This window comes from Barbus barbus (assembly GCF_936440315.1).
Source record: "Barbus barbus genome assembly, chromosome: 48".
NCBI classification, from domain to species: domain Eukaryota; kingdom Metazoa; phylum Chordata; class Actinopteri; order Cypriniformes; family Cyprinidae; genus Barbus; species Barbus barbus.
The window spans coordinates 15,948,181-15,975,804 of NC_136726.1; the positions used below are offsets into that span (position 1 = coordinate 15,948,181).

The window sequence follows — 27,624 nt, forward strand, 5'->3', positions numbered from 1 at the left end:
GTAGTTTGCAATTATTCTCATATTGTCACGAATCTGGTCCATGCTCTCCCTGTCAACCACCACTAGAGGTCACCTGTTCACCACAGTGACTTTTACACTCACAGCACATTGGACTCCATTTCCCACAATCCATTGCACAGATCACAGCTGTCACCATTCACACATCACACACACCTGATTATCATTTCACAATCACGCACTCACTATTTAAGTCTGGGACTTGCTCTTGCTCGGGGCCGAGTATTGTTAGCATTTATCACTAACCTAGCGATAGCAACTTTACAGAGCCATTGTTATAGTCTTGTCTTGCCTTGTTTATCTTGCCGTGTCTGACCCTGTCCGTGTTTCCTGGATTTACCCCTTTGCCTTGCCGTTTGGACTGTGTTCGCTCCCCATTTGGATTATTGCTCTCGTCTCTGGATTATCTCTCTGCCTTGCCCCTTTGGATACTGTTCGCCGATCATCGACCCACGCTTGCTCCACGGATTGCTCTGTCTTGCCCTTGCCATACCTGTTTGCCGATTTCTGACCCTGCCTGTTTTCTGACCGTGTTTTTTAATAAAGCTTTGCACATGGATCCGCACGTCTCACGTCTCGTCAGCCCCGTAACACATATAGCCTACTTATTATAGCTTTAAAGGAATAGTTTAAACAAACATAATTTTGCTATAAAAAAAATGCAAGACGGGGCAGTGGAATGGGGAAAAAACGCAGCCTCGACCGTTTTTTGTCTGTTTGTTTTAATTTAGGTAACGTAGCGTGTTTTTGCCGAGACACATCAGAAGTCATAAGATGCAAGCACAACATAAATTTTAGTCTGGTTCTTGGAATATAGCAAATTAATCTATGGACCACTTTTGCGATACTGTTATGGAGTAATTTTTGGCGTTTGACAGAACTAGTTCCATTTTGTTAATGTGTGTTCCACAGATGAAGGAAAGTCATATGTTATATGTAGAGCAGTGCCGATCCTAGACTTCTGGGGGCCCTACGCAAAACTTTGTCGCGGGGAGGGGGGTGTGAAAGAATGGATGTAACGCATTTGTCCGTGTTTCACGCCGTCTCGAATCGTGCTCGCGGAAAGCGCTCGAGAAACCGTATCTCTTCCGCGGCTCGGTATGCTTTCAACTCGTTTTTTTTAGTCTCGAGCAAGAAACTGTATTCTCGTTACATGATTTGACTGATTTTTATGTAGAGAGGGTGACAGCGCACCGCATTAAAATAAATAATGATTAACTTTTTCAATAACCGCTGGCCAAACTCAAAAACGAAACTAAAATTAAAACTTTGAGAGCAGGGGGCCCCAACTTGCATATTCTGCGTATAGGGAGGATCGGCTCTGGTTTGGAGTGACAGGAATGTGAGTAAATGATGACAGAATATTCATTTTAGGCGAACTATTCCTTTAAGATTGAGAGGTTTTGCACAGATGTCTCTGTGAATCCTGTGCAAATCTTCTCGAGTCAGTTATGGGGTGGATTTTTACATTTATTTGTAAGCATTCCACCTCACGTTTCAGTGATGCATGACGTGGGGGTTAGTTTCTACAGGAGAGGACAACGATAAAAGTGAGAGAAAGAGACAAAACAAGGACATGAGAGAGACTTTGAAGATGAGATGAATTGGCCTTGCAGACTGTATTTCATATTTTCAATGCATTTCAATTTTTTTTTTTTTTGCTTAATCCATCAAGAACATTCATTTTAATTTTTGACAGGTTTGTGGAAGACGTCCTGACAGTGCTGTTTTTTTTTTTTCTCTTCAAAAGATGATCCTCATATGTGTGAAGTGCAGTGAGAGACCACACCCATATTTTTTGGCCACACCTCTGGCAGGATTGAGAACAATTCTATATGAAGGTTGCTATAGTGATGGCACACTCTCACTGGGGAAATCTCATGCATCACCTGTTTGTCTGCTTTTATTTGCAATCATCTGTACTGAGAATCTTCTACCACTTTCACTCAAATTTAACTAAATACAAGGAGTGAAAAATAGGCCGTATTTTACCCCAAAATCAAAAGGAAAAAATAAGAATTATATTTTGAAAGAAAATAAAGGACTATTATTTTTATTTTCATATAAAACTGTCATTACTATAATGCATCTATTATAGTATTACAATACATTATAAATTCTGTACTGTATTACAGTATTTTACTTTATTACTGTAAAAAATACTTTATTAATTTTTGTATTAAAATAAAGCTTGTACAAACAGAATAAAATTTTAGAAATAGTTTACAATTAAAATATCAACAAAAAAGATATTTTGTGGCTATTTTAGAACCATGTTTTTGCATTGTTTCTAAGCACCCCACCACCACCAACAAATTCTTATTTCCATAAATAAATAAATAATAATTACAGAACTACCCTCTGTAGGATTACTAACAGTGTACAATTTAATTTTGTTTCATGTCATAGTATTAAAAAATTATAAAACAATGTGACTGCAAGTGTGAGGAGGGTGGATTAATTAACCTATTTTATGATAATATTTATTCTTGTCCCCCCCCCCCCCCCCCCCCCCCTTAATTAAATTTATTATTTTAAGTTTATTTATTAATTCTTTATTTTGGGGTAAAAATGACCCCCCCCTTAATTTAATTTATTATTTTTGGTGGGTGGGGGTCGGGGTCCACAATATGATTCTTATCTTCTGTAAATCCATCCAAAAGTAACAAGTTGTCACATTTCGAACATACGGAGAAAGACCTAAAGGCCAAAAAAAAGAGAAAATAATCACAACACAAGAGCTTACTTTCAAACACTTTCATTATTTTCTCCATGTAACTCAAAGAAACACCCCCAGGAAAAGTAAAGAGCTGAATGATAGAGGAAGAGAAAGATAAAAGAATTGGGCATGCTTGGGCATGCTATAGGCGCATAGGGTGACGGATACATCCAGGTCAAACGGTACAAGAGCCGGCGGTGTGGGTCAACTGCAGCAACTTCCTGTTTCAAAGACCCTTTGGAATCCCACCATCCCCGTCACATACAGCCGTTGTGGTATCAAAGTGAGCCAGTCAGCGAGTTTGCAAACTTCTTGGAGCAACCCAGGGAATCGAGTTGAGCAAATGTATGACTCCATACATTTGGCCCCCAGCTTGCGTTCTTCTACATCAGCATAGTTGTGATTTGTACATTTCATTTTATTGGTCTTTTGTTTTCCTTTTTTCGGCTGGATAGAGAAACGGAGAAATATGGGGAAGGAAGGGAGGTGGCAAGAAAGAGGGATAGAGAGAGTACACAAACTGAATGAATCATTGCCAGGAGGACAGTGTCAAGGGGGAAAGTACAAGCCCATACACACATGCTATAAAAACATCTCAATCTTTGCATTCTGTTAGCTGGCTATAAAAAAATAAACAAAACCCCTCTCTTTGATTGGTTGTTTTACTCCTTTTTGTTTCGTCTCAGATTTTGGGACGGAAAGGCCGCTGGATGCCAAGACCAGCGCTCGGACCACGGGTTCATCATTGACTAACCCGATCAGACCTGTTCCATTATGTATCATGGCGTTGGCCAATAAGGTAACAGTTTTCATCACACTCATATGACCGTTATAAGTATGTTGGCGAATTTGTACGATCTCATTCGTAAGATTGTTATGAGGCGTGCTCTCATGGTGAAATGTTACCTACAAGAGGTGCGTATTCGTAGAAGTAAGATCCATACAAAATCACCAATTCGTACAATATCTTATAAATTCGCATTGGAATGTGTTGAACTAGTCCAAATTAAATTTAGCAGTTTTTACTCCGCATCCAAAACTTACTAGCACACTTTTCCGTACGTTTTTTTCCCCGATAAGGTTATCTATACAAAACTAAAACATACGTTAGCATGCAACTTAGTTTTTTTTTTACTTTTACAAAAACAAGGCAGTCGGCATTTTTCAGACGTCTTGCAAATAGCTAAAAAAGTTTTTTTTTTTTTTTTTTTCTTTTATCAATAAATATTTGTTTTTTGAAAGCAGCAGTTGGGAAAAAAAACGTTAACAGTCTCTTGAATGTCTGGCCGGGAACGCCAGCATCTCGCGCAGCATGTGGCTTTCAGGTGTGCATGGTGAGGTCGGCAGGTGCTTGCACATTCTTGCGATTTCATCAAAGAGAGTAAGGGGGCACTGTAATGATGACCTCACAGAATGTCATGTGCTTGCCCTCATACAACATTCAAACAAAGTTTAAGTAACATATAATGTTGCAGAAAAGCTCAAACTTAGGAAAATGCTTCCAAAGATCAAACCCATGCTACGTTGTGTTGAATGTACAGTGTATAATCTTACATGCAGCCAGAACCTGTTTATGAAAAGATTGAGTCGAACCGTGTTATGGTTTATTCTGCTGGAAAAAAAACTTACGTTTCATTTGGAGCAAGATTAATGATGAAGCCCTTTCAGATTGTAGAACTTTTGGATCTGGGAATTTTTCCAGATGCATATGGGTCAGATTCGCCCGAGTGCAAATGTTGCAGATGCTGAAACGCTGGTGGCGCTGTGTCTTTGTGATTACCAGACTTAAACTTTTACTAACCCACTTTGGTTGTGCTTGTTTAGCCAACTTCTTTTCGACATATGCAACATTTTTAGACATCAAAAAGCTTTGTAGACTCGTATCTCTAATTCTCATTTCAGGCCCACAATGACATTCTGGAGTTTGCTGGTAGTTAACGTACCACACAGAAGGAAAATGGAGGTGTACAGAAAATGATAGGAGCACTTGGTGTGTTATTCCAATGAGTGTCAAAAACGAGGACATGGAGAAACATAAGCAATGCTTAGGAGAGGTGCGCGAGGGAGGCGGGTGGGGTTAGACAGGGGCCGTTTCCCATCACTTTGAACCTGTTGACATCATAGCTGTGTAACGCTGCCGTCACCCGAAAAGTGGTCGCCCTTCACCCTTACGCCACCTTGCACACCCTCCCTCACCAAAGCCACCATTCAAATGAGTCCAACACCCAAATACAAACCAAACCCAAACGAAAACTGAAAAAAGCCACCAGCATTGTCAAGAAAAAGGTAAGGAATATGAAATAAAAAAGAGAAACAAGTATATCAATTTATAACAGCATAAATGAGTGAATGAATACATAGGATAAAACTAGAAGTTCAAAAGGATGCTTGTAACTATTTCAGATAAAAAAGAACTTATGAAATCAAAACGAGCTCTTTGGAGACAGAAAAGCAGACTGAACTGCTGAGTCCAGTTTTGTGTCGTTGCCTTCCTCAGTCCTTGTATTGACGTGCTGTAACTTCAATAGAAGTACACTGGTTGTTTGTTTAAAAAAACGGTCCGGGACCAGATCAGTTGTGATGACACTAGTATTGATTTGATAATAGTGTAGCTGGACAAGAGGAATTGATGCAGGCAATGCAGAGTTTAAATAAAAAAATGGACAAACAAAATGGCGACTCCAATGTTGAGCAAAATCACCATGACTACCAGAATAGAGTTGGAGCCCTGTTGAGAGAGAAAGAAAAAAGAGAAAGTTCAGTATTTGTTTATACAGTGTGCATATCACAAAAAAACAAAGTGCTTATTTGCATGCTGTGTTTTAGAACTTGATTCACTAAAATAAATTATGCAAATCAGGTAAGAGTGCAAATATGCCCAAAAATCAGTTCTGAACACAATCTGCTTGGTGTAATTCCACAACAATGACCCCAGAGCGACTTCACTGGCTAAGGGTACTCATTTTAGTGCCTGATTAGAAATCTTACAAAATTGCTGTATGATGTATGTCGACTAAACTACATTATTATGATCATTAATGCCCAAAGAAATAGATAATTTATATTTTTTTATGTTTTTGTAGTTTTTGCAAGCTAATCACTTGGTGTACTTGCTTAGCATTTGTTGTTAGCTAACATTTGGCAAGTTGATCACTTAAGGTGTGTCCCAAATCATGTATTTATGCACTATTTTATAACGTTTTATAATATAAATAGTGTGAGTAGTGTGTTCACACTGAAAATTCCACAACGACAAAAAACGAAGTGTGTAATGTTGAACACTGCATGCACTCAACTGTTACAGTGTTAATTACGTAGCAAAGGGGGAGGGGCTATCAGACTGTTTATGAATGACAAAATAACCTTATATAATTCATACACTACATGGTTGAGTACATAAGTACATAGTGTATAGTGGGTCACGAAGCAACAAGCCCCGTGAAGCCATGGTTTACACACTGTAAAAAAAAAAAAAAATTGAGCCAACTTAAAATTAAGGCAACCAGCTTCAGCAGATTTTTGAGTTTTCTCAACTTGTTGTTTTAAGTTTATACAACAAAAAGTTGAGAATCTCCTACAAAAATAAGTTGAGAGAACTCAAAAATCTGCTGAAGCTGGTTGCCTTAATTTTAAGTTGGCTCAATTTATTTTTTTTTTTTTACAATGCAGTGACAATTTTTTTTTTTTACAATTTATAACAGCCAAGGAGGTTTTGGGCAACCACGGCTTCTTGGGGCTTATATATATATACAGTGTATATATATATATATATATTTGGAGTTACACTGCTTTCCTGGGACAGTACTGCATTGCTTCAGTCTAGGCACATAAACCGGCTCTTTAAAATGCCTAAAGTGTGCTCTACTTCCCTGTGTGTCTGGATATTAGTTGGTTATAGCGCTCTTCTCAATCTTAGTTGGTTGTGGGTGCACTGCAAATAGTTAACATTAAGAGCGGCAAGCAAATAGTACTCACTTTGTGTGAATACACTGCTCTCTATTAACCTAATTTGCATAGAAAGGACTAAAATACCCATGCTGATATTCTAGCATGTTTTGCACCTGCTGAGTGACTTTGCGCTGAAGTATCACATGCTAAAATTGCGCAACTGTTTTGTGAATTTGCTCCACAGTGTATTAAGCAGTCAACATACTAAAGTCCTAGATTCACATAGAGTGCAGATTCACTGTAGAGTGCAAAACACATTTGCACTCTACAGTGCATGTATAAAAGAAAGCCGCATGATTATTCCATTCCCCTCGGCTCACCAGAGATACGGTATTATCTCAATGGAAATGAGAGTCTGTACAGCATTGTGTCAGCCCTCGTAAGGACCAACGTATATGCAAAGAGCCAGGTTTGTTGAGAGCGCTTTTTAATTGATGGGCTCATGTAAGCGTGCCATTGACAATGTTTACAACCATTGAGCAGAGGAACATGCACGCTGCACATGCAAGACACATGTGAGGCATGAAATTAGGCTGTGACAAGTGAACCGGACACAGTAGTTTTAAGAAGACGCCGTGAGCGCTGATTTTGCACAATGAATTAGGACAAGCGTATCTCATAGTCACATTTAGCGCATCTTCCTGTTGAGCAAACACATTTTGCTTTCCACAGTTGTTTTATTGTAGTCAGACAGTTATGCGCTGTGTAGGGCCTGTTCTTTCTCCTCATGTGCTAAACTAATCAGTTGTTTAGATATCTCCGGAATGCATAAATGTTGTTAAAAACATTGACAGCGTAATCGGGGCTAGCTATCGTGCGGATGTGTTTCTGTTTCATGTTAACCTGTCTTACACAAGTCTGCTGCATTGTTTGCCTCTCTGCGGCTACAAACAGAAACCCCCTCCTTCCTAGAACTCACTCTTGTCATTTGATTGGCCATAACCCAAGCAAGGCATAAGCTGTTCCCTAGCAACAGAGTGTGGGACAGCCAATGCAGGGCTGTGTTGTGGAAGGAGCCACTTTGCCAATTTGCTGTTACCAAGGTGTTCTTAGTGCAGCAAGAGATACTAGGGCCGCTAGGCAGTGGAATGGGCCAGTTTGAAGTTGGGGTATGTATCCAGGTTGTGTGTCTCGGGCTGTTGTCAGGTCCTGTATTCCCTTGGGACTCCAAACACCTACGCTGTGTTTGTGGAGGTTATTCTTCCTACTCATGCGCTCTCAGGCACCGATGCATACTAAAATACCTGGTGCGTTTGCAGTCGATTAGAAATGTATTTGATCTATTTCAAAATTGTGTAATTGGATTTTATGATTCAACATTCAAATATTTTATTGGACAATCTTTACTGAAATGTTAAGGTTGTGAAACGTGTTTAAAATCAGGGGCACCACTATGGTATCTGGGCACCTTGAACAGCATATTGCCCTTGGTAGAAATCGCGTTTGGGCCGCCTCTCCCTCCTCAGGCCCTTAGAATAGTCCCATAGAAAGTTTAATATATTCTATTTAAGTTTAATAAATAGAAAGTTTTTGTCATCCGTTTCTTATCCAGAGCTCATATCGGCCTCTTTTACCAAACTTTTAGGGTGTTTAGCATCCTTTTTAAAGCCTGAAAGCTGTAAATGTATCGAGTCTTTCTTATTTCTCTTTTTGTGCTGCACAGAAGAAAGTAAGTCATACAAGTTTGGATCGACACGAGGTTAAGTAAATGATAACAAAACTTTCCATTTTAGGGAAACTATTCCTGTTGTCTGTGTAGTGCATCTTCACTTACCGAGTTCACTTTGAGCTGAGACTGATTCTCATCGTCGTGCTCTAGTGCAATAGGTGGGGATTTCTGTGGGGGTGAGAGTGTGAGGTCCCTACGGAGGGGCCGAGCCTCTAGCTTTTCCCCCACTCGTAGACTGTCCAGCTTTTGCACTGAGTCCGGAGCCGGCCCCTCCTGGGCGTCCCTGGGCCCTGAGGCTTCCCGGACATCCTGTTCCCGGTCACGATTTTTACCCCGTCGCTGTTGTGTATGTCCACGGGACTCTGTGTGACTATGCCATTCCTCCCCATGCCCATAGGGCTTTTGGGAGTTATGAGAGTCCATTGGCTGCAGCGGCCTCATCTCCATTTCGTAATTGCTCAGTTTTTCCTCGTCCTGCTCTAAGAGACGGGAATGAGCCAAACTGTCTCCATGTACCCGTTGAGATGTCCAGGAAGATGAGGGTCCATCTGGCCTCCTTTCCCGCTGGGTTTTGTGATTGGAGGAGCTGTGGTCTCGAGGCTTATGATTGGAGGAGTGCTTGTGGCCATTGGCCCGCGCTGCCCCAACCCGTACCTCGTCTTGCACTGAAGGAGTTGTGGAGCGGCTGCTGCCCCGACTACCACCTCTACTACTGCCCCCACGGGAGGGACGCTTGTCCTCGCTCCAACTGTTAGCCCTCAGGTAATCTCCACCTCCACCTCCACCCGAACCACCACCACCACCTCTCCCCTCCATCAGCACCTGAATCTCTTGCGTTCCGCCACGCTCCTCGTCCACTGCAGTTTGTCGTAGAAAGCGGGCGTTTTTGGTGCGGTGGGAAGATTTTGTGGTCGGGCTTCGGTGAGGTGTTGAGGGCCGACTAGGAGTGGGGCTCACGTCTGGAGTAAGGTCTGGGGGCGTCGAGCCCTTCATATAGAGCTCAGTGCTATCCGCGGTCCCACTGGAGATAACTTCCACGTCGTTCTCACTCGAGTTCTGCTGTTTGGGTCGCTGGCACTCCACTCCTACTCAGAGACAGAGAGACAAGTTTTAATTTTAAAACATGTAGGCATGCCACACACTTTAAATGTTGTACTTCTTTCTGCAAAGGTGGTGTATGGGATGGATAAGCATAAGCTTCCATCTGTCTTAAGGAAAAAATTTAATAAATACAAAAATGTACATAATTAAGATTATACAGAAATTCTTTTGAGCAGACCTAAATCAAATTCTTATTTTTATATGCATAGTTACAGAACTAAGAGCAGTTCTGTAACTATGCATATAAAAATAAGAATTTGATTTAGAACTAAGAGCAGTTCTGTAACTATGCATATAAAAATAAGAATTTGATTTAGAACTAAGAGCAGTTCTGTAACTATGCATATAAAAATAAGAATTTGATTTAGGTCTGCTTAAAAGAATTTCTGTATAATCTTAATTATGTACATTTTTGTACACTGTACATTTCAGTGCAACTTCTTTTCCCATATGAGTCATGCGCTATGTTTTAAGTTTTCTGAAGCAATGGGATAGTAATTGCCATTACGAAGTCCGTAATCATTTGGATTTATGTTGGTGTGCCATGCTAGGTTTGACGTCATTGACACTAAACCAAAAGTGGTGTGCTTGTTCAAACATGCAAATTATGTTTGGTAGCTTATCATATTTGGCAGAATTTTTATAGTGGTGCATCCCTAATGTTTTGTTATGGTCTTTATTGGAGTTTTGGTCACTTTTAAAACTGTAGATTTATAGGAAAGAGCTTCAAGAATATTCTTCAGGAATTCTCTTCCTGTGTTCCACAGAAATAATATTTGCCTAACAGGTTTGAAACAACAATAAAAGAGAGTTAATCATAAAAGAATTAACATTTTAGGGTGAATTTTCCATGTACAACCCTTGATTGCTTGAAGCACATGGGCCGTTCCTAGTAAGCTTGATACAGTGTAACTTATCAAAGCTTTCCAGAGTCAGCACCATGGCTGCTCTAATCAGCTCAGAGACCAAAAGATTTGTCTGTTTGCGCTACAGGCACACATCCCTATGCACCCGTAAGTACATAACTTTCAACTTAACCTCATAAAGGCTTGTACTCCAACTGTAAACAATTTACAAATCTGTTGCAAGTCAGCACATCTCAACCAAGTTTGTTCTAACATGTCTAAGGTCATCACATGGCAAACTTTATCATTTAGAAATATCAACCCTTCCAGGAGGTCGAATACACTGATCCAGCACAGCGTGAGTGCTTATAGCTCTCCTGTAAAGAGGTGTTTTGTGATGGGATGCGATCTGAGAGTGTATAAATTCTTGCAGATGTGTGGGGGTGTGACAGTGACCGAAAGTGTGACTGCGTATACAGTATGTGTGTTTATGTATGTGGGTGGTGTGAATATGTGTGTGTGTGTGGGTATTGTGTGTGCATGCATAAATTTCATTGTGTATGTTGGCTAGCTTCGCGTGGGCTTGTCGGAAAGGTCAACGCTGACCTCCCCTCATCTTCTTATTGCCTCTTCTATCACTCATTCCCCCCGCATGGCACAGTAGGGGCATCGACCCCTACAGTCCTGAACCCATCCGGCACCTACACTCACACACACAGACGCTTTCACCAACACTCTGCCATTCTTCTCCTGAGCTATTACACACACACTTATATAAATCTACCTCTGACCGATATCTAGTGCTGGCATAAAATGATCAGCGCTAAATCGTGCTCGTCTTTTTGAGAATTGATTAAAAATATTAGCACCTTTTCAAATGATTGCAACTTATTGGAATATTTAACTGGAAAAGATAGCTATATATAGCTAACTGGAAAGCTTAGTCACACTGTCAATCAGTTTGAAGCCCCTGTTATTTTTAGTCTCCAGACAGGGCTGGTTGCACTCACTGTTTCCTCGGTGCTGGAAAGAGGGGGAGAACTCTTTGGCGGTGATCCGGGCCAGCCTGCACTCTTCTTGGGCTTTCTGCGCTGTTGTCGTTGCGGCATCGGCTTTGCCTCTGGCGTGAGCTGTCCTGTGGACGTAGCGGTCCGGGACAAAGATGTTGAAATGTGGAGAGAAAGACAGAGTTAGAAAAGGACAGGGCTTGTGGTCTTGCATTTAAGGTGAAGTGTGCAATTTATATATGCAGTATATATAGACAAAATTTTTAATATTTAGGTTAAATATTCTCTCTCTCTCTCTCTCTCTCTCTCTCTCTCTCTCTCTCTATATATATATATATATATATATATATATATATATATATATATATGTATATAGACCAGGAATATTTTTTTAAAATTATGGTCTTATTGTAAATGAATAATCTATGCACATCTTTAATTTTAAAGGGATAGTTCACCCAAAAAAGATAATTCTGTCATTAATTACCCTGATGTCGTTCCAAACCTGTAAGACATTCGTTCATCTTCGAACGACAACAATACTTTTTGTGTGCAACGAAAACAAAAATAACTAACTTTATTCAACAATTTCTTCTCTTCTGAGTCAGTCTTTGACGTGGATTCAAAAAGTATTATCGTTGCTTCATAAAATTAAGGTAGAACAACTGATGTCATATGGACTATTTTAACGATGTCCTTTATACCTTTCTGGGCCTTGAACATGTCAGTTGCGTTGCTGTCTATGCAGGGTAAAAATAACTCTCGGGTTTAATCAAAAATATCCTAATTTGTGTTCCCAAGATGAACAAAGGTCTTACAGGTTTGGAACGACATGAGGGTGAGTAATTAATGACAGATTTTTCATTTTTGGGTGAACTATCCTTTTAAATCAAAGTGCAATAACGTTTTCTTCCTCTGAAAGGTTTTATTTATTTTTTTCCAGATATTTTTAAAAGCATTGTTTCTGTCTCATTCAAGTTCTGGCTCCATTCTGTGTGTTCCGTTCGTAACACAAACTTGACATAATTTAATCAATATTTGATCAAGTTCCACAAAGTAATTTTTTTTTCTTGTGCAATAGGCCCATCTAGTTTTATTCAAAAATATATCACATTACATGAAGCTTTACACTGAAGGTTCTTTAATCCAAAAGTATACTTTAGTATATGCCTACCATTATAGTATTACCACACTAAATGGATGATGATTTGGTTGTTCGGTTTTAATTGGGAAAACCTTGCTGTATGAAGCAGAGCACAGCAAAAAGCACACGAGCATATGGTTTAGTCAATTAACAATCTGGTCATTAAATTTATAAGGCACACGCTTCAGCACCTACCAAAATCTTGACACTCCGATTATCCAAGGGTTGACAATAAATACAGGCTGAAGGCAAACAATTACACAGCAGTCACACACCCTCACTCTGAGAGACGCTCTCGGGACTCCACAGAGTCATGCCTTTCTGACACTGTAATTCTCACTTGTTTTAACTCCGTAAACTTGCCAAGACTCCACTTTGTGATCTGAAAACCAACTTTACTGCAGTTTAAATAACCATGTTCGAATGTAAATATCACATGCTGTCAAGTGGTTGCAGAACAGTTTATTGAAACTTCCTCCAGTGACTATTGTGTTTGAGGGATTTTTTTTTTAAACTAGGCTAAACATTTTCTGAATAAATAATCAAAAGCCCAAAAATTTGTATAATTATCCTCTACAATACACAAGTATTGTTCAATGATTCCCATCTGGACCTGTAAGAACAGGCAACAGTGCTTGCTTCGGCTGCTAAATAATTCACTGAGGAAATCAATGTGGTCTGAGACAATAAAAGAGCTAGTGCTCTCAAACTCTCCTTTTATTGTTTAAATTTTATACATTAAAGTATAAAGTAGTATTAATTAATTTTTTTGTTTGAAATTGTTTATTGGTAGTTAAAGTTTATAAGTAGTTATTCAAATTGTATAAATAAAATTATCATTACAAATTTGAAACAATTAATATTTAAGTATTACATATTATAAGTATTAAAACAAAGTATTCATAATTCAATTTTAGTTCATTAAAATAATTGAATTCGATTATTAGTAGTAATTTAGTCGTAATTAAAAGGTTATTTAAAATTGTTAATATAAATATTATTTAACAATAAAATGTATCAAATTTTACATTTTACTGAATAAATATTAAAGTATAAAATAGTAATAATTTAATTTAGTTTTTTTGATTAGTAGTTAATTTAGACATTTATTTCAAATTGTATGCTTTAAATTAATACAAATTTTATTAAACAATAAATAAAATTGTTCATATATTATTAAATGTTATTTAAAAATATTTTTTGCTGAAAAATGAAACAAAATAACTTATTTTCAGCGTTTTAATGAACATGTTATGTTGTTTTAACAGACTTCTAGGCAGATTATTTATGCAAATTGACCGTATGAACCCCAGGTAAGAGAATGCTCTCCCTTTCTCACTGAACTTTTTCCCTGGTCTCATTCTCTCTCTCCTTGTTTGTGCAGTGGCTGTCTTGGTGCAGTATTGCATGTCGATGCTCATCGATTGCACCCTCTTCTTTTCTGCTCTAGGCTGTCTTCCCCCAGTCTAAGTGCATGTGTGTGTGAGTGTTTTAACATGAGAAGGTTAAAATAGGGTTTGTAGAGTGTAGTGTGGTCAGAACATGTGGGTGCGAGAGCATTCGAGTGTGTTTGTGAGAGAGAGACGGTGAGGTAGGTCAGATGAAGAGATCTTAGGATTGCATTCACCCCTTGCCTTGCCGGTTGTCCTGGCAACAGCAGAGGAGAGAAAGTGAAGGAGAGAATAAGATTGCGTGGGGTATAAAAAGGACAAACAATTAGATAACAGAGGAGAATGAGAGGAGGATTGTGGGATGCTTCTGGAGGTGTTGAGAGCACCGTCAGAGAGTGAGGGCTGGATGCGAGAAACCGTCCATTCACTAATAGAGGGCCTCTAAATGGTGTTTCATCACACACACACACACACACTGATCCAGGTGCTGTGAGATTGGGTCAAGCTGTGCTGGTTGCCGCTCTATTTATATACTGCTGAACGGTAGCAATGTTTCTACACACTTTCTGATGGAAACAGAGACTAAACATTGTTTGACAGCAAGTCTCTCTAGCTCAATACAGTTAAAGGGATAGTTCAGCCACAAATTAAAATAGTCATTTATTCACCCTTGTGTTGTTCCAAACCTGAATTAATTGAATTTTCATGCAGAACACAAAAGGTGAACTTGCCGAAGAATATCCTGGCTGCTTTTTTTCAGTTCTGTAGCTTTCCTGTAGCTCAAATAGTAGAGCATGGCGCTAGCAACACCAAGGTCATGGGTTCGATTCCCAGGGAAAGCAAGAGTTGATGAAATGTAAAAACTGTAACTTGAATGCAATGTAAGTCGTCTGCTAAATGCATAAATGTAAATGCTCTTTTTCGTATAATGAAAGTTTTTTTTTTTTTTTTTTAATCTTGTTTTTTTTTTTTTAAGTTAAAATATCTAATTTACTTGAGAAGCAAAACTGCAGAGAAGTTTTGTTTTTGATATCTACTGTTCAAAGGTTTGGGGTCAGGAAAAAAAAAATTGTTGAAAACTGCAAGGATGCATTAAATTGATCAAATATAATAATAAACACATTATTCCAAAAGATTTTTATTTCAAATAAATTAAGTTGTTTAAACTATCTATGTATCAGATAATCCTGAAAAAAATGTATCATGGTTTGCACAAAAATATTAAGCAGCACTGTATTAAATTATTAATTATCAATTGGTATTAATAAAAATGTTTCTTCAGCAGCAAATCAGCATATTAGAATGATTTCTGAAGGATCATGTGACACTGATAATGATGCTGAAAATTCAGCTTTACATTACAGGAATAAATTGCATTAAAATATACGGAAGTAGGAAACAGTAATTATAATAATATTTCACAATATTATTATTTTTTTTGTCTCTTTGTAAAAACATTAAAACAACCTTAAAAACAAATCTTACTAAACCTAAACTTTTGGTCTGTAGTATATATCTTGAATTAGGTTTCTTCTTCATACATCACTGGGCAAAGTCATATTTAAAATGATAAAATTCACTGAATTTAAATGTTAGAAAATTTCAGTTAAATATGGAAAGAGGCAAGTAGTGAAAATTAAGTTATTCACTCATTTTCCTCTCCTTTGTATTGCTTTTTAAGCGGTCTTCTCCAATCTCCATTCACATTTTCATTATATTGAAAAAAGTGGCAAGGATATTTTAAAAAAAATGTACTTTGTGTTCCACTGAAGAAAGTGAATCGTATGGGTTTTGTTTCAGCATTTTGGATGCATTTTCATGTGTGTGAACTTCCCTTTTTAACACATTCATTTAACAATCATCCACGTGTAAACGCTCTCATCTTTCCCTGACGCTAACACAGATTCTCACTCTCTTTTTTTCTTCCGTCCTGCCTCTCGACACTCAGACACGTGCAGGCACCTCCCATCGGTTCTTTCAGTCTCTTTCATACACGAAGAGCCCTGCCTCTCATTCACATTCTCCTACTCTCGTGTCTTTACTAAATGATCTGAACACCCTCTGTTCTTTTTTAGGCTCAAATTCACACATCCACAACCCACAGTACAACTGATCCATCAATTTAAAAAGATGGATCTTCCAGCCTCCTGAAACCGCATTTATAATGGAAAACAAGATTTTTCTTGCACTTTTGACACAAAAAGAGCTAATATATGCTAATATTCAGAATTCAAAGCTCTCGCCCCAGTCCACCCAGACACAATGCCGTGGGACATTTAGAAACAGTCAATGATTTATGACGTAAAAGAAACATGAGAACATTAACCAGGGGTGGACTGGGGCCAAAAAGTGACCCTGGACTTTTTGGCACAGAGCGGCCCACCAAACCCGGTCCGCAATGCAACACACCACACCACACCATAAATGAGTGGCATATTCTTGACATTATAGTTGGTCTTTTCTGGTGTATGACAAATGGTAAATAATTTTAAAGAAATTTTACAAGGGACAGTTTAATGTCACTAAAGTTAAATACCAATATCATCAGTCCATATGATATTGTCTAGAAGACTTGAATAGTGCAGAATGTGGACTGTTTTTATGGTGCCTTTCTGTTGGTCATATACAGTATTTGTCCTTTTGAAGGACATCTATCATTTCAAGGAATAGAGCTCCAATTGTGGAAAAGAGTATACAAATTAGTTTGATGATGAAAAATACAGTAAACAGTACTGCAAAATATATAATGTTACAATTTAAAATATGTGTCTTCTATGTGAATATATAGTAAAATTTATTGATTTCTGTGATCAAAGCTGAATTTTCAGCATCATTTCTCCAGTATTCAGTGTCACATGATCCTTCAGAAATCATTCTGATATGCTTATTTGCTGCTCAAGAAACATGTCTGATTATTATGAGTGTTGTAAACTGTTGTGCTGCTTAATTTTTTGGTGGAAAATGTGATACCATTCAGTCTTGGGTAAGATTAAAAAAATATAAATTAATATTTTTCTTCAACAATGTTGAATTAATAAAAGATTATAGAATACAAAAAGCGACTTTGATTAAATTGATTTAAGTGGCAAAAGTATTTTGTCTGCTAAATGACAAAAGTAAAAAAGTAAAGAGTGTAAAGACCATCGACTCTACCGTGCGACTCCACCGGGCAGGGACACCGGCAAGGGATAGTAGTATCGCTTTTTATTTAATTTTTTCATTTATATGTTTATTATTGAAATGTTGCATGTGTCAATTTTATTTAATTTCTTTATTTTCTTAAATATGTGGGTAGATAGTATTTATAGAGTTGTAACTTTTTAGTTTTAGTTACTTTTTCTTATTTGTAAGTCGCTTTGGACAAAAGCGTCTGCTAAATGACAAAAGTAAGTAAGTAAGTGGCAGTAAAGATATTTACACTTATTACAAAGTACTTATATTTCAAATAAATGCTGTTCTTTAACTAAGAGCCATTATACCAATAATAAAACCATCATTATTAATAATTGATCACAAATAATAACTGATAATAAAAGCAAGAAATTAGGCAGCATTAGAATGATTTCTGAAGGGACACTGGAGTAATGATGCTGAAAATTCTGCTTTGAGCATAGAAATAAATTACATTTTAAAACATCCTAAATAGAAAACCACTATTTTAAGTGTAATATTTCATAATATTATGCTATTGTTTTACCGAATTTATCAAATAAATTCAATCTTCTTTCAAATGAATAAATAAATAAATAAAAAGCCTTAATTATTTCAAACTTAACCACTAGTGTGTATATAAAATAGGCTAATGCATGTGAATTAATAAGCAAATTATATTTTTATTAGGCCTATAATATAAATCACTTTCCTATGCACAGCACTCAAAAGCAAAAGTCTTCAGATTTACAGTATTGATTGAGAATGATTTTTTTAGATTTTTAACACGTGAAATCACGGAAGAAAGCAGATTTACATTAACTCTTATCTCATGTCTGCTGAAAATGCTGTATTATGTAGCCTACATTATGACGATTCAAATAATGGCATTAAAATCTGAGAAATTTGAAAAGGCCAGTAGTAGTTTGCATTCCTGAAAATTAATGTCTGTCGTTTAACTAAACGGTTGGCAAATATTGCTGAATTGTCTCGCGTCATGTTCAGCTGCTTTCATCTTACCTCAGCTCGCATTCAAGTCGCGCGCAGCGTCTGTGAACAGTAAATCTACACTTCGGCCATTTCAAACATTTTGACATTGACGAGTGCTTTTGAGCCGGAGCACGCTAAATTAATTAGAATTTTTGAATGAAGTGGGCCGCACGGGCCATTCGTCTGGGCCGATGGAAGGATATATGTACATTTACTAATAATCCATGTTTTATATATATTACGCAAAGAGCCGGCCCACATTGTACAACGGCTGACCGGGAAAACTCCTGGTGCTCCAGATGGCCAGTCCGCCCCTGCCTGTGGTATTCCACAAGGTTCGGTGCTAGGCCCGAAGTTGTTTGTACTGTACATAAATTATATTTGTAAAGTGTATAAAGTATTAAAAATAGTTTTGTTTGCTGATGACACTAATTTATATTGTTCTGGGAAAAGATTGGAACAGCTTCTGAATACACTGGAAATCGAATTGAGGGTTTTCAAAAAATGGTTTGATAACAGACTTTCACTGAATTTAAGTAAAACAAAGTTTATAATATTCACTAATCGACAAAGTAACAAAGTGAAATTAATGATTAATAATGAGGAAATAGAGTGTACGAAAATACATTTTTGGGTGTTATAATTGATATCTCTCATTAATCATGTAAAAACAAAGATGTCCAAATCTATTGCAATATTAAATAGAATAAAACATATTTTGAATGAAAAACTTTATATATATATTGTATTGTGCACTCATAGTTCTATACATTATTTATTGTGTGGAGGTGTGGGGTCACGCATATAAAACCAATTTAAATTCAATATATATGTTACAAAAGAAAGCTATTAGGATTGTTAAAAGGGTTGATTATTACGAACCAACAAATAAATTATTAATTTACATGCATTCGAATTTGTAGATTTAGTTGATTTATATACTTTACAGTTAATGTTCAAAGTTTATAATAATTTACTTCCAAATTGTATTCAGAGGCTGTTCAAAATAAGAGAAAGTCAGTATAATTTAAGATGATTGTATATGTTCAAAAAAGTAAGGGCAAGAACTAATGCAAAAAGTAGGTGCTTATCTGTTAAAGGGGTACATCTATGGAATAAATGTGATAAGGAACTAAAAGTATGTAATTCACTTTGCCAGTTTAAGAAAATGTATAAAAAAAATAAGATGATAAACAATTATATGACTCAGTATTAATAAATTGTGGTTGTATTGTTAAAAAATTGAAGTAATAGCTGGAGTGTGTATTTTTATGTTTGTTTTGAATTATGTTTTTACATTTTGGGAAATGTTTTTGTAATATTGTTTATTTTGTGTAATTTAACTTGGTGAAAAGTGTCGCCCATTCAGTTAACTATGTATAAAGGGTAGGCATAATAAGCAAGGCTTCTGCCTACACCTTTTTCCGGTAACTATGTATTTTTATTTATTTAGTGAAAATTTGTCTGTGAGGACCGAAATAAAATTATTGATATAAAAAAAAAAAAAACCGTAATGTAAATGAAAAACGTTGCCTTGAGAACTAACTGAAATAAAATAAGTTTAATTTAAAGTAATAAACTAACTGAAATAAAGTTGAAATAATATATACCTTTTTAAATGAAAAACAACGTGAAAAATGAAAATGAAGAATGTTGCTTTGGCATTAACTAAAATAAAATAAGTTTAATTTAAAGTACTAAACTTACTAAAACTAACACCAAAATAAAAATAAGCTAAATACATTTATTTGAAAAATGAAATCACATAGCAAAATTACGCCCACTTTGATTTTAACATTGAATTTGTGTTTTTTTTTTTTTTTTAAGAGTTTGCAAATGGGAATAATACATAACCTTAGAACATGAAAAATGTATAAATCCACAGTATAATGCTTTATTTTACATTTCTATTTCAGCTTTATCTTTTATTTCAGCTGTGGAGTGCTGTGTGTATGTGTCTGCTCTGTGTTGGCAGGACCAGTGCTAAGCTGTAGTGATAGCATTGCTGAGAATATAATGAGGTCAGTGGGATTTGTGAGGTGAGTGACGCTCTTAATATAGCACATGCATACCTATGCACGTTTGTATGAGCGCGCACGTACGCAAACATATGCAGCCACCATCAATGGGCAGGCACGAGCACACAAACTCAACATATGTGCTTACACACATTTGCCTAACATGTATGTACAGACCACATGGATGCACACAGTGCGTGTCCACAACATGTGTGAGTCTATAAGCTACTGTGAGTTTGTGAGTGGTTGGGATTGTGTTTGAAATGGGGAGAGTGAAAAAAATAGGCGAACTGGCTTAGATCCAATTCAGCCTGCCTGGTCTATCTCCGGCAAGTCTCCAGCACTCTTGGCATAATGCGGAAATCTCTGTCTCTCTTGCATCTGATTTCTTTTCCTGAACCCTATCTCCATCTCCTTTTTCTTCTGCTGATCTATGAGTCACCCAAACAACCCGAACTAAACCCATGATTCCCAGTCTGGAGAATGTACCAAAGTCCATGGGCTTCTTGGAGAGATTTTGATTTAGCTTTATCTTTTTTATATAAAAAACTGAGACTTAAAGGAATAGTTTACCCAAAAATGACCAATTCTGTTATTATTTACTCACCCTCATGTTGTTTTAAATCTGTATGACTTTGTTTCTATTGTGGAACACAAAAGGAGATATTTTGAAGAGTGTTTTAGTTGCTGTTTTCCATGCAATTACAATGAATGGGGCAACACAAAAGCACCATAAAAGTATTAAAAACATGGTTCATATGATCTGTGTGCTATATTTCAGCTCTCCTGAATTCATTCGATAGCTTTATATGAGAAACGGATAGAAATTGAATTCGTTATTCAATAAAAAATCTTATGCAAACTGTTGTTGAATTGGCTTCTATTCAGTGAGTTGATTTTGAACTGAATTAGTCTAATCTGTGAACAAATCGGCTGATTCATTAAGAGGTCTGACTCACAAAATCATTCTTTTGTGAATCAGAATCGCTAGTTTTCAAAAGTTCATACAGGTTTGGAACAAAAGGAGGTTGAGAATTTACTAAAAAAAAATTTTTTTAACAGTATTTTAGTATTATTTATTCTAATATAGTATTTATTACTGTTTTGAATTGGCTTCTATTTTATATTTTTTGTTATTTTAATTTTAGTTTAAATTTTAGTCATGTGCTTTTGTCATTTTATTTCAGTTTTATTTAAATTTCTTTTAAAATATATGTAGCTTTAATTTTTTTGTTTCAGTATTTAAACAAGAAAACAAGTTTTTATTTATTTTATTTTACATTTTAAGCTTTATTAAGCATTTTATTAAAAGTTAATTTCAGCTTCATTTGAATGAACAAAAATTATTTTCATAAATTTTAGTTTTAGTTAACATTAACAACACTGTTTTGGATGAACAATTTTTCTAATATTAAAGCTACCCAAAGGTTAAAATAATTTAAATTTTATTGCAATTAATTCTTTTAATTTTCTCACCTTTTATTGTGTAGTTTCAGGTCATAGGAACACATTTCGTTTCGATGTCAATGAAGGAGTATTTGAATCTTATTTATGAAGCTGTATTGCTACCTAAAACCACAAAGGTTGGGAAACACTGCTCTAGTCTAGACAACATCAACAAAACCAGACAACAAGGTCAAAAATGCTTCCATTTTTTAATTAGCATTCAATATTCAACCAAACTGTATTCGGTTAATAAACACACACACACGGACACGCACTAACAGTGTCAGGCAATTTATGACTATGGCATTCCACATGTCCATGTTATTGATTGTACCACTGTTGCTCTGCATCAATACAGACATCAGTCAGCTTGCTGATACACCCAGAATCTACATGACTCTCATTAAGTGAATCCCGACTTATGTATTCTCTCTCCACGCTGACACCAACACAAATCATTCACGTTTCCTTAGCAACCACACCACAGAATAGCACCAGCAAGGCCTATTTAACAGGTCCCAAGTAACCGCTAGAAATATGGCCCTGTGTTTGGACGCAGTGTAAAGAATTGAGAGGATTAATGTTGTAAAACGATACACTAATGTCAATAAGCATTTGTGTAGTCTAAGCAGATGTTCGAGTGTGCGTGCTAATGCTAAGGAACACGGCGTGCATTTTAAGACTCCATTAATTTAAGAACTGTTTCGGTTAAAGTTCATGTTCGTTAGCTTTGAAGCCATCTATATGCATTCAATATGTCCAATCAAATGTGACCCTGGACCACAATAGCCAAAAATACATAGTATGGGTCAAAATGATCGATTTTTCTTTTATGCCAAAAATCATTAGGATATTAAACAAATATGTTCCATGAAGAAATTTTGTAAATTTCCTACTGTAAATACATCTCAACTTAATTTTTGATTAGTAATATGCATTGCTAAGAACTTAATTTGGACAACTTTAAAGGCGATTTTCTCAGTATTCTGATTTGTTTTGCACCCTCAGATTCCAGATATTCAAATAGTTGTATCTCGGCCAAATATTGTCCTGTCCTAACAAACCATACATCAATGGAAATCTTATTTATTCAGCTTTCAGATGATGTATAACCCTCAGTTTTGAAAAATGTACACTTATGACTGGTTTTGTGGTCCAGGGTCACAAATGCTTTGTAGAATATTTTCATCAGTCATAACTCGTGGAGAGAAATAGCGCAGGCACTGGAAAATAATGAATCTTTCTATTGCACATTTGTAGAGTGCCTGTGTTCACGCACAGTATCAAATGGAGTATATTTTGAAAAACAATAAGTGTTTGCGACAAAACTGAAGTATACTATACAACCAACTAGCAGGTACATAGGTTCATGCAACTATAGCTTATTAGGGAAAGCGGCCAAACTTTGTTTCAAAAATAAATATTTCAGTGCATATGATTTAGTTAGTTTAGTTTAGTTATCATGGCCATGTGCCTTATACTTGCTTGTCTGTTGCAGATGGGAGAGACATACCGTACTTATTCTAGAGGATCTAATTGGACAAAACTGTCTAGTGAGTCATGAACATTTTTGGTCCATTTGAAACATGTATGTGTACTTAAAGCTAATTTTGTCCACTCTTAAGAGTACATTAGCATTTGATTGCACAAACATTGAGCTTGTCAAGTTGGTCTTTGAACCATTTAAAAATCAGGAGCCACTCTTGTAAAATCATTTAAAGCATTATTTTCACCATAAAATTAGGAAACCTCCTTGGTTTGCTTTGAGAAAGTATGTTAACATTGGGGTCGAGTGCTTTTTGAGGTCAACAAGCAGCTAGCAGAGATATGTTTTCGAAGTAAGACCTCGTGTCTTACCTTGAGAGCGCGATCTCTGCCTTCTGCTTTGCAATGTCGGCGGCCTTGTCTGCCGTTTCGACCGCCCTGTCCACTTTCTCGCGGATCTTGCTGGCACGTAGTGGGATGAGGTTCTTGCGTTTGCCACTGACTAGCACGTTCTGTTTGTATTTGCCCTCCTCTTTGGTGCCGTCGGGAAAGGTGGTGCATCCGTAGCCATGCCTCTTGTTGCCCAACCACTCGCCTTGGTAGTGCAGTCCGTCCGAACGCCGGCTCACCCCGCATCCTGTCCTCTTGTCGTTCTTCCATTCGCCGGCGTAACACTCGGTGGTAGTGGCGTCTACATCATCCTCGCCCACTGGCAGCTCACCCTCTCCTTCACCAAGGCTGATGGTTGAGTTGATGTCGGATGCGGCGGAGCTCACCGTACTCATTCCGGCCTCGCTGCGGAAGGAACTCTGCTTGCTCCGCTGGCTGGCTAATGAGCTCTTGGACTCGGATTTTCGCAGCTTGAGACCACTTAGGAGTGAGCGGCGGAACAGGCCCTTCTTTTTGTTCTTCAATAGCTCTGCCTCACTGTGTGCTGTCAGAACGAAGCCTCCACGGGATACGGCCGGGCTGCCTGCTGCTAGGACACCACCACCCCCCACGCCAGCCGCAGGTGCCCGATCGCCAGTCAGCAGAGCTGTGCCATTGCTGTGTTCGGAGCGCAGAGAGTTTATGGAGGTACGCAGAGGTGAACGTATGACGGCCGCCATGCCGTACGGAACGCTCTGCCGTACGCCGTATCCATGCTGCATGCCGCCCACCCATTGGCCCTGGTATGTACCTGAGTGAAAAGATAGGAGATTAGAGACAAATTTAGACATGTACACTACGAATCCGCAATCAAGCTGGCTGTTGCAGGATTTTGCGGAACAGCAGCAGATGTGAAACCCAGGGTTCCCCTGCTGAGTCTGCTGCCCTCAGGTTTCTCCAGTTTGGAGAGTTGCCTCATGTTTTCAGCTCTGATAGTCTGTTGGCCTGTGACTATGCTGAAAAAAGCATTATATAAAGAAAACTGACTGAAAAAGCTACCTTTTGGCTGCAGTGGTAAAAAGCATGAATTTTGGTCAAAGAAAGTCTTTTCTAATGGTTTCGGGGATTAGAAAAACAGCCAGTTGCAACAATAGTGTCAACCCTGTTTAATCCTGGGTTTCACATCAGCTGACAAGTCCCAAGTCATTTCATCTTATTCATGGAGTGTTCAATTGTAATTTAAATAGCTGATGGCAATGGAAGATTTTGTGGACCCGTGTCCATTTGAGTTTTGGTTGTGATTGAAAACCAAAGGACAGTCAAAACAACAATTTAGCTGCAGGCACTTAGTATTTTGAAAGGTTAATTGCCCTTTTACCTGCCCTGATACTATAAACTTAACCACCAGGAGATCATACGGCAATTCACATCTCTGTAATATGTTTGTGCCTTCTGAGTTACTCAATACAGTTGGGAGAGGTTTGTAGTGCGTGTTACTCCAGGCACAAACAGTAATAATCCTCGTGAGCTCAATAAAATGCTTCTCTCGTTGCTTTTGTGCCATGCAATGATAGCGACTAACAACTTAATGAAAAAACGGATGAAATGTTATGGGGCAGTGCATAAAAATAACGTGGAAAAGGTGCCTCATACTTTGCTATAGCAAACTACGTTGAAATATACAGTGCAAATGTTGTATATCACCTAAAAATAATCATTAAATACTTATACTAAATAATTTTTTTTGTCTCGTTTTGCCAAACTATCAAACTAGGTGAGTGATGCCCCTGAGACGCACCATTGTGATCACTGTGATCACTAATAGCGTCATCAGCATGACCAACCTCATCAATGGCAAGCACAGGAAGTGCCATAATGGCAGCAGTGGAAGTGTTTTTGGCAGCCATGATCTCCAGACCTGGCTCCATTACTTTCCTTATTGTGATGGAGTCTCAAGGGACCAAGTTTTCATCTTATCGATCTTAATGTCCATGAGGTATCACAATGCCCATCAATTTAGCCGCCAGCAGTGTTATTTATTGGTGAGAGTGCCAACAAAATAATGGAATGTTGCGTTCTGTAAAATTTCCTTTATGGCGCTGGCAACCTGATCTTTCTGTCGGGAGTCTTGATGAATCACCATCTTGGAACTTTCATTAAGTGACATCGGTAACCAATAACACTAAGGTTCTCGCAGGTGATAAAACAGCACTGATGGGCCTTAATCTGAAAATGTTGTCACTGGAAGAAGAAAAGAGCATTTTAATCCTTATAGTTGTTGTTTCATTATAGGACTGGTGCTTAATTAATCGCAACATATGGCATATATTAATATCTGCTGAAAAACCCTCAAACAAAGATAATTTAAGACATTATAATTTCAGACAAATTGTTAGATGTCAGTTTTTTTGTTTGTTTGTTTGATATCAGTTATCAGATAGCAGATAGCACTTTGTCTTTCAGATGCCATATCAAGTTATAAGTGGTTAAAGCACTTGCAACCAAATGCAGATACAGGATGTCTCTCTCCATGGTGCTGAAATCTGGGATAATGCTCTTTCATACAGACATGTTTCAAAGGATAGCTCACCCAAAAATCATTTACTCACTCATAAACCTGTATGATATTATTTCTTCAATAAACACAAAAGCTTTTTTTGATGATGATATGGCCATGTAATAAAAGAAAATTCAACTGGAGTGTTCAGGTTATTTACATAATGTTCTTTTGTGTTCCACGGAATCAACAAAATAGTGCAATTTTAGAACAACGTGAGGGTGAGTAAACTGAGTGAACGGTCCCTTTAAGAGTTTGTGCTCACCTAGCATGGATCTTTTATACCGGAAGGTGTATATTCAGCATCCACCTGATCTGTCCTGTACTTTTTGGCGCTCTATGAGATCACCTCTGATGTAACCACTATCCCTACATGCTGATGATTCATCCTGGCCAACATTCTAGAACATGCTGGCACTATTACTGTGGCAGCCACAAACACAGCTCACTGTGCTACTTCCGTTATCTCACCATCTCTCCCACCTCTTATTCGTTCTGACCCTCTTTTCTCCCATCCATTTTGACTATACATTATCAGCTTTCTCATCCTGTTAGTAACATGCATACACATTCAGCCATATGAACGCCCCCATTCCCTCTGCCTGTATTGATCTCTGTGGGTTGGCATGTCAGCAAGGGCTGCTGGATGGCTCGATGGGGCTGGAGCTGTGCTTGGTGGATTTTCCCAGCCCCCCACTTCATCTACTCTCCTGGTTTACAAACAGCCCTAGCACAGAGCTATCTATCTGTCTATCTGTCTGTCTGTCGATCTGTCTATCTATTTGAAAACAACAAAAAAGTCAATAAACCCAACATACTCTTATGGTAACTGTTTTAATGCTTTGGCAAATTTGTATGCCCAATGAGAGTCTCGTCCCAATGAGAGTTGGGTTTAGCCAATGGTTGGGGTGAACATTCATGCGAAACATCCATATTCGTCAGCTCATAAAGTAGTTGTTTTCTGATGAGATTCAGTTGATAAACCCTTCATGGATTGCATACTTTTATCAGAAGGAGGATACTTGCAGGCTGTGTGTGTGCATGACAGAGAGAAAGCAAGTACTGCAGTTGAAGTGAGAACAGGAAACTGACACACTGTCACAGGCCTGTACCGTTGTGAGTCTGATGCCGCGTTCCGGCGGAGTGGCCGACAGTTGGCCAACATCTGGCTGATGCTTACTTCATATTGTCGGGCAGCAGCTGCATGCTGTGTGATATGTAGATCAAACACAGGCCTAAACTGATGGGATTAGCTTGGAAAATTCCCAGACACCCTGACACACAGAAAGAGAGGAGGCATCAGTTCACACCTCCCAAACATTCACAGTGTAGTTCTTTCGCACAAACGCACACACTATCTTCCATTCATTATCTACTGCACACATTTGCTCACTTCAGATTTAACCGTAACATTCCAGAAGACTAAAATAACTCAAGATTTTGAGATAACAGTAGCTAAATATCTTCATCATACCATCATTAATGTAATTTCTACAGGCAATAAATGAAAAAATCTATTTCCTGTTCTAATTTTTCACAATTATTCATCTCTACAGGCTTGTTGTATAGCAAGCAATTTTTGTGGTTAATCAGTAACATTAATGTCCTTAAAACAACAAATCTAATAGATAGTTCAATGGATTATAGACGAGAGAGAGATTTTTTGATTATGATGCATTGACAGGCCTTCCAGAATAAAGACTGTCTGACAGTGATGTAAAACTGATGACGGCTGTAGTGCTCTGATTGATGGCCACAGCTTTAGCA

At 37.7% G+C, this 27,624-nt stretch overlaps 1 protein-coding gene across 1 annotated transcript in view; it reads right to left on the minus strand.

The window, feature by feature from the left end:
- Window positions 1–3,953: 3,953 nt before the first annotated feature.
- Window positions 3,954–27,624, minus strand: part of LOC306866400 (junctophilin-3-like) — a 31,822-nt gene continuing 8,151 nt past the window's right edge. Inside the window, exons 2-5 of the mRNA XM_079411588.1 lie at window positions 23,304–24,111; window positions 11,311–11,435; window positions 8,460–9,439; window positions 3,954–5,465 (exon numbers count right to left, since the gene is read on the minus strand). Of these exons, the coding sequence (XP_079267714.1) occupies window positions 5,385–5,465; window positions 8,460–9,439; window positions 11,311–11,435; window positions 23,304–24,111 (1,994 nt within the window). The 3' untranslated portion in view covers window positions 3,954–5,384. The remainder of the gene's footprint in view (window positions 5,466–8,459; window positions 9,440–11,310; window positions 11,436–23,303; window positions 24,112–27,624) is intronic.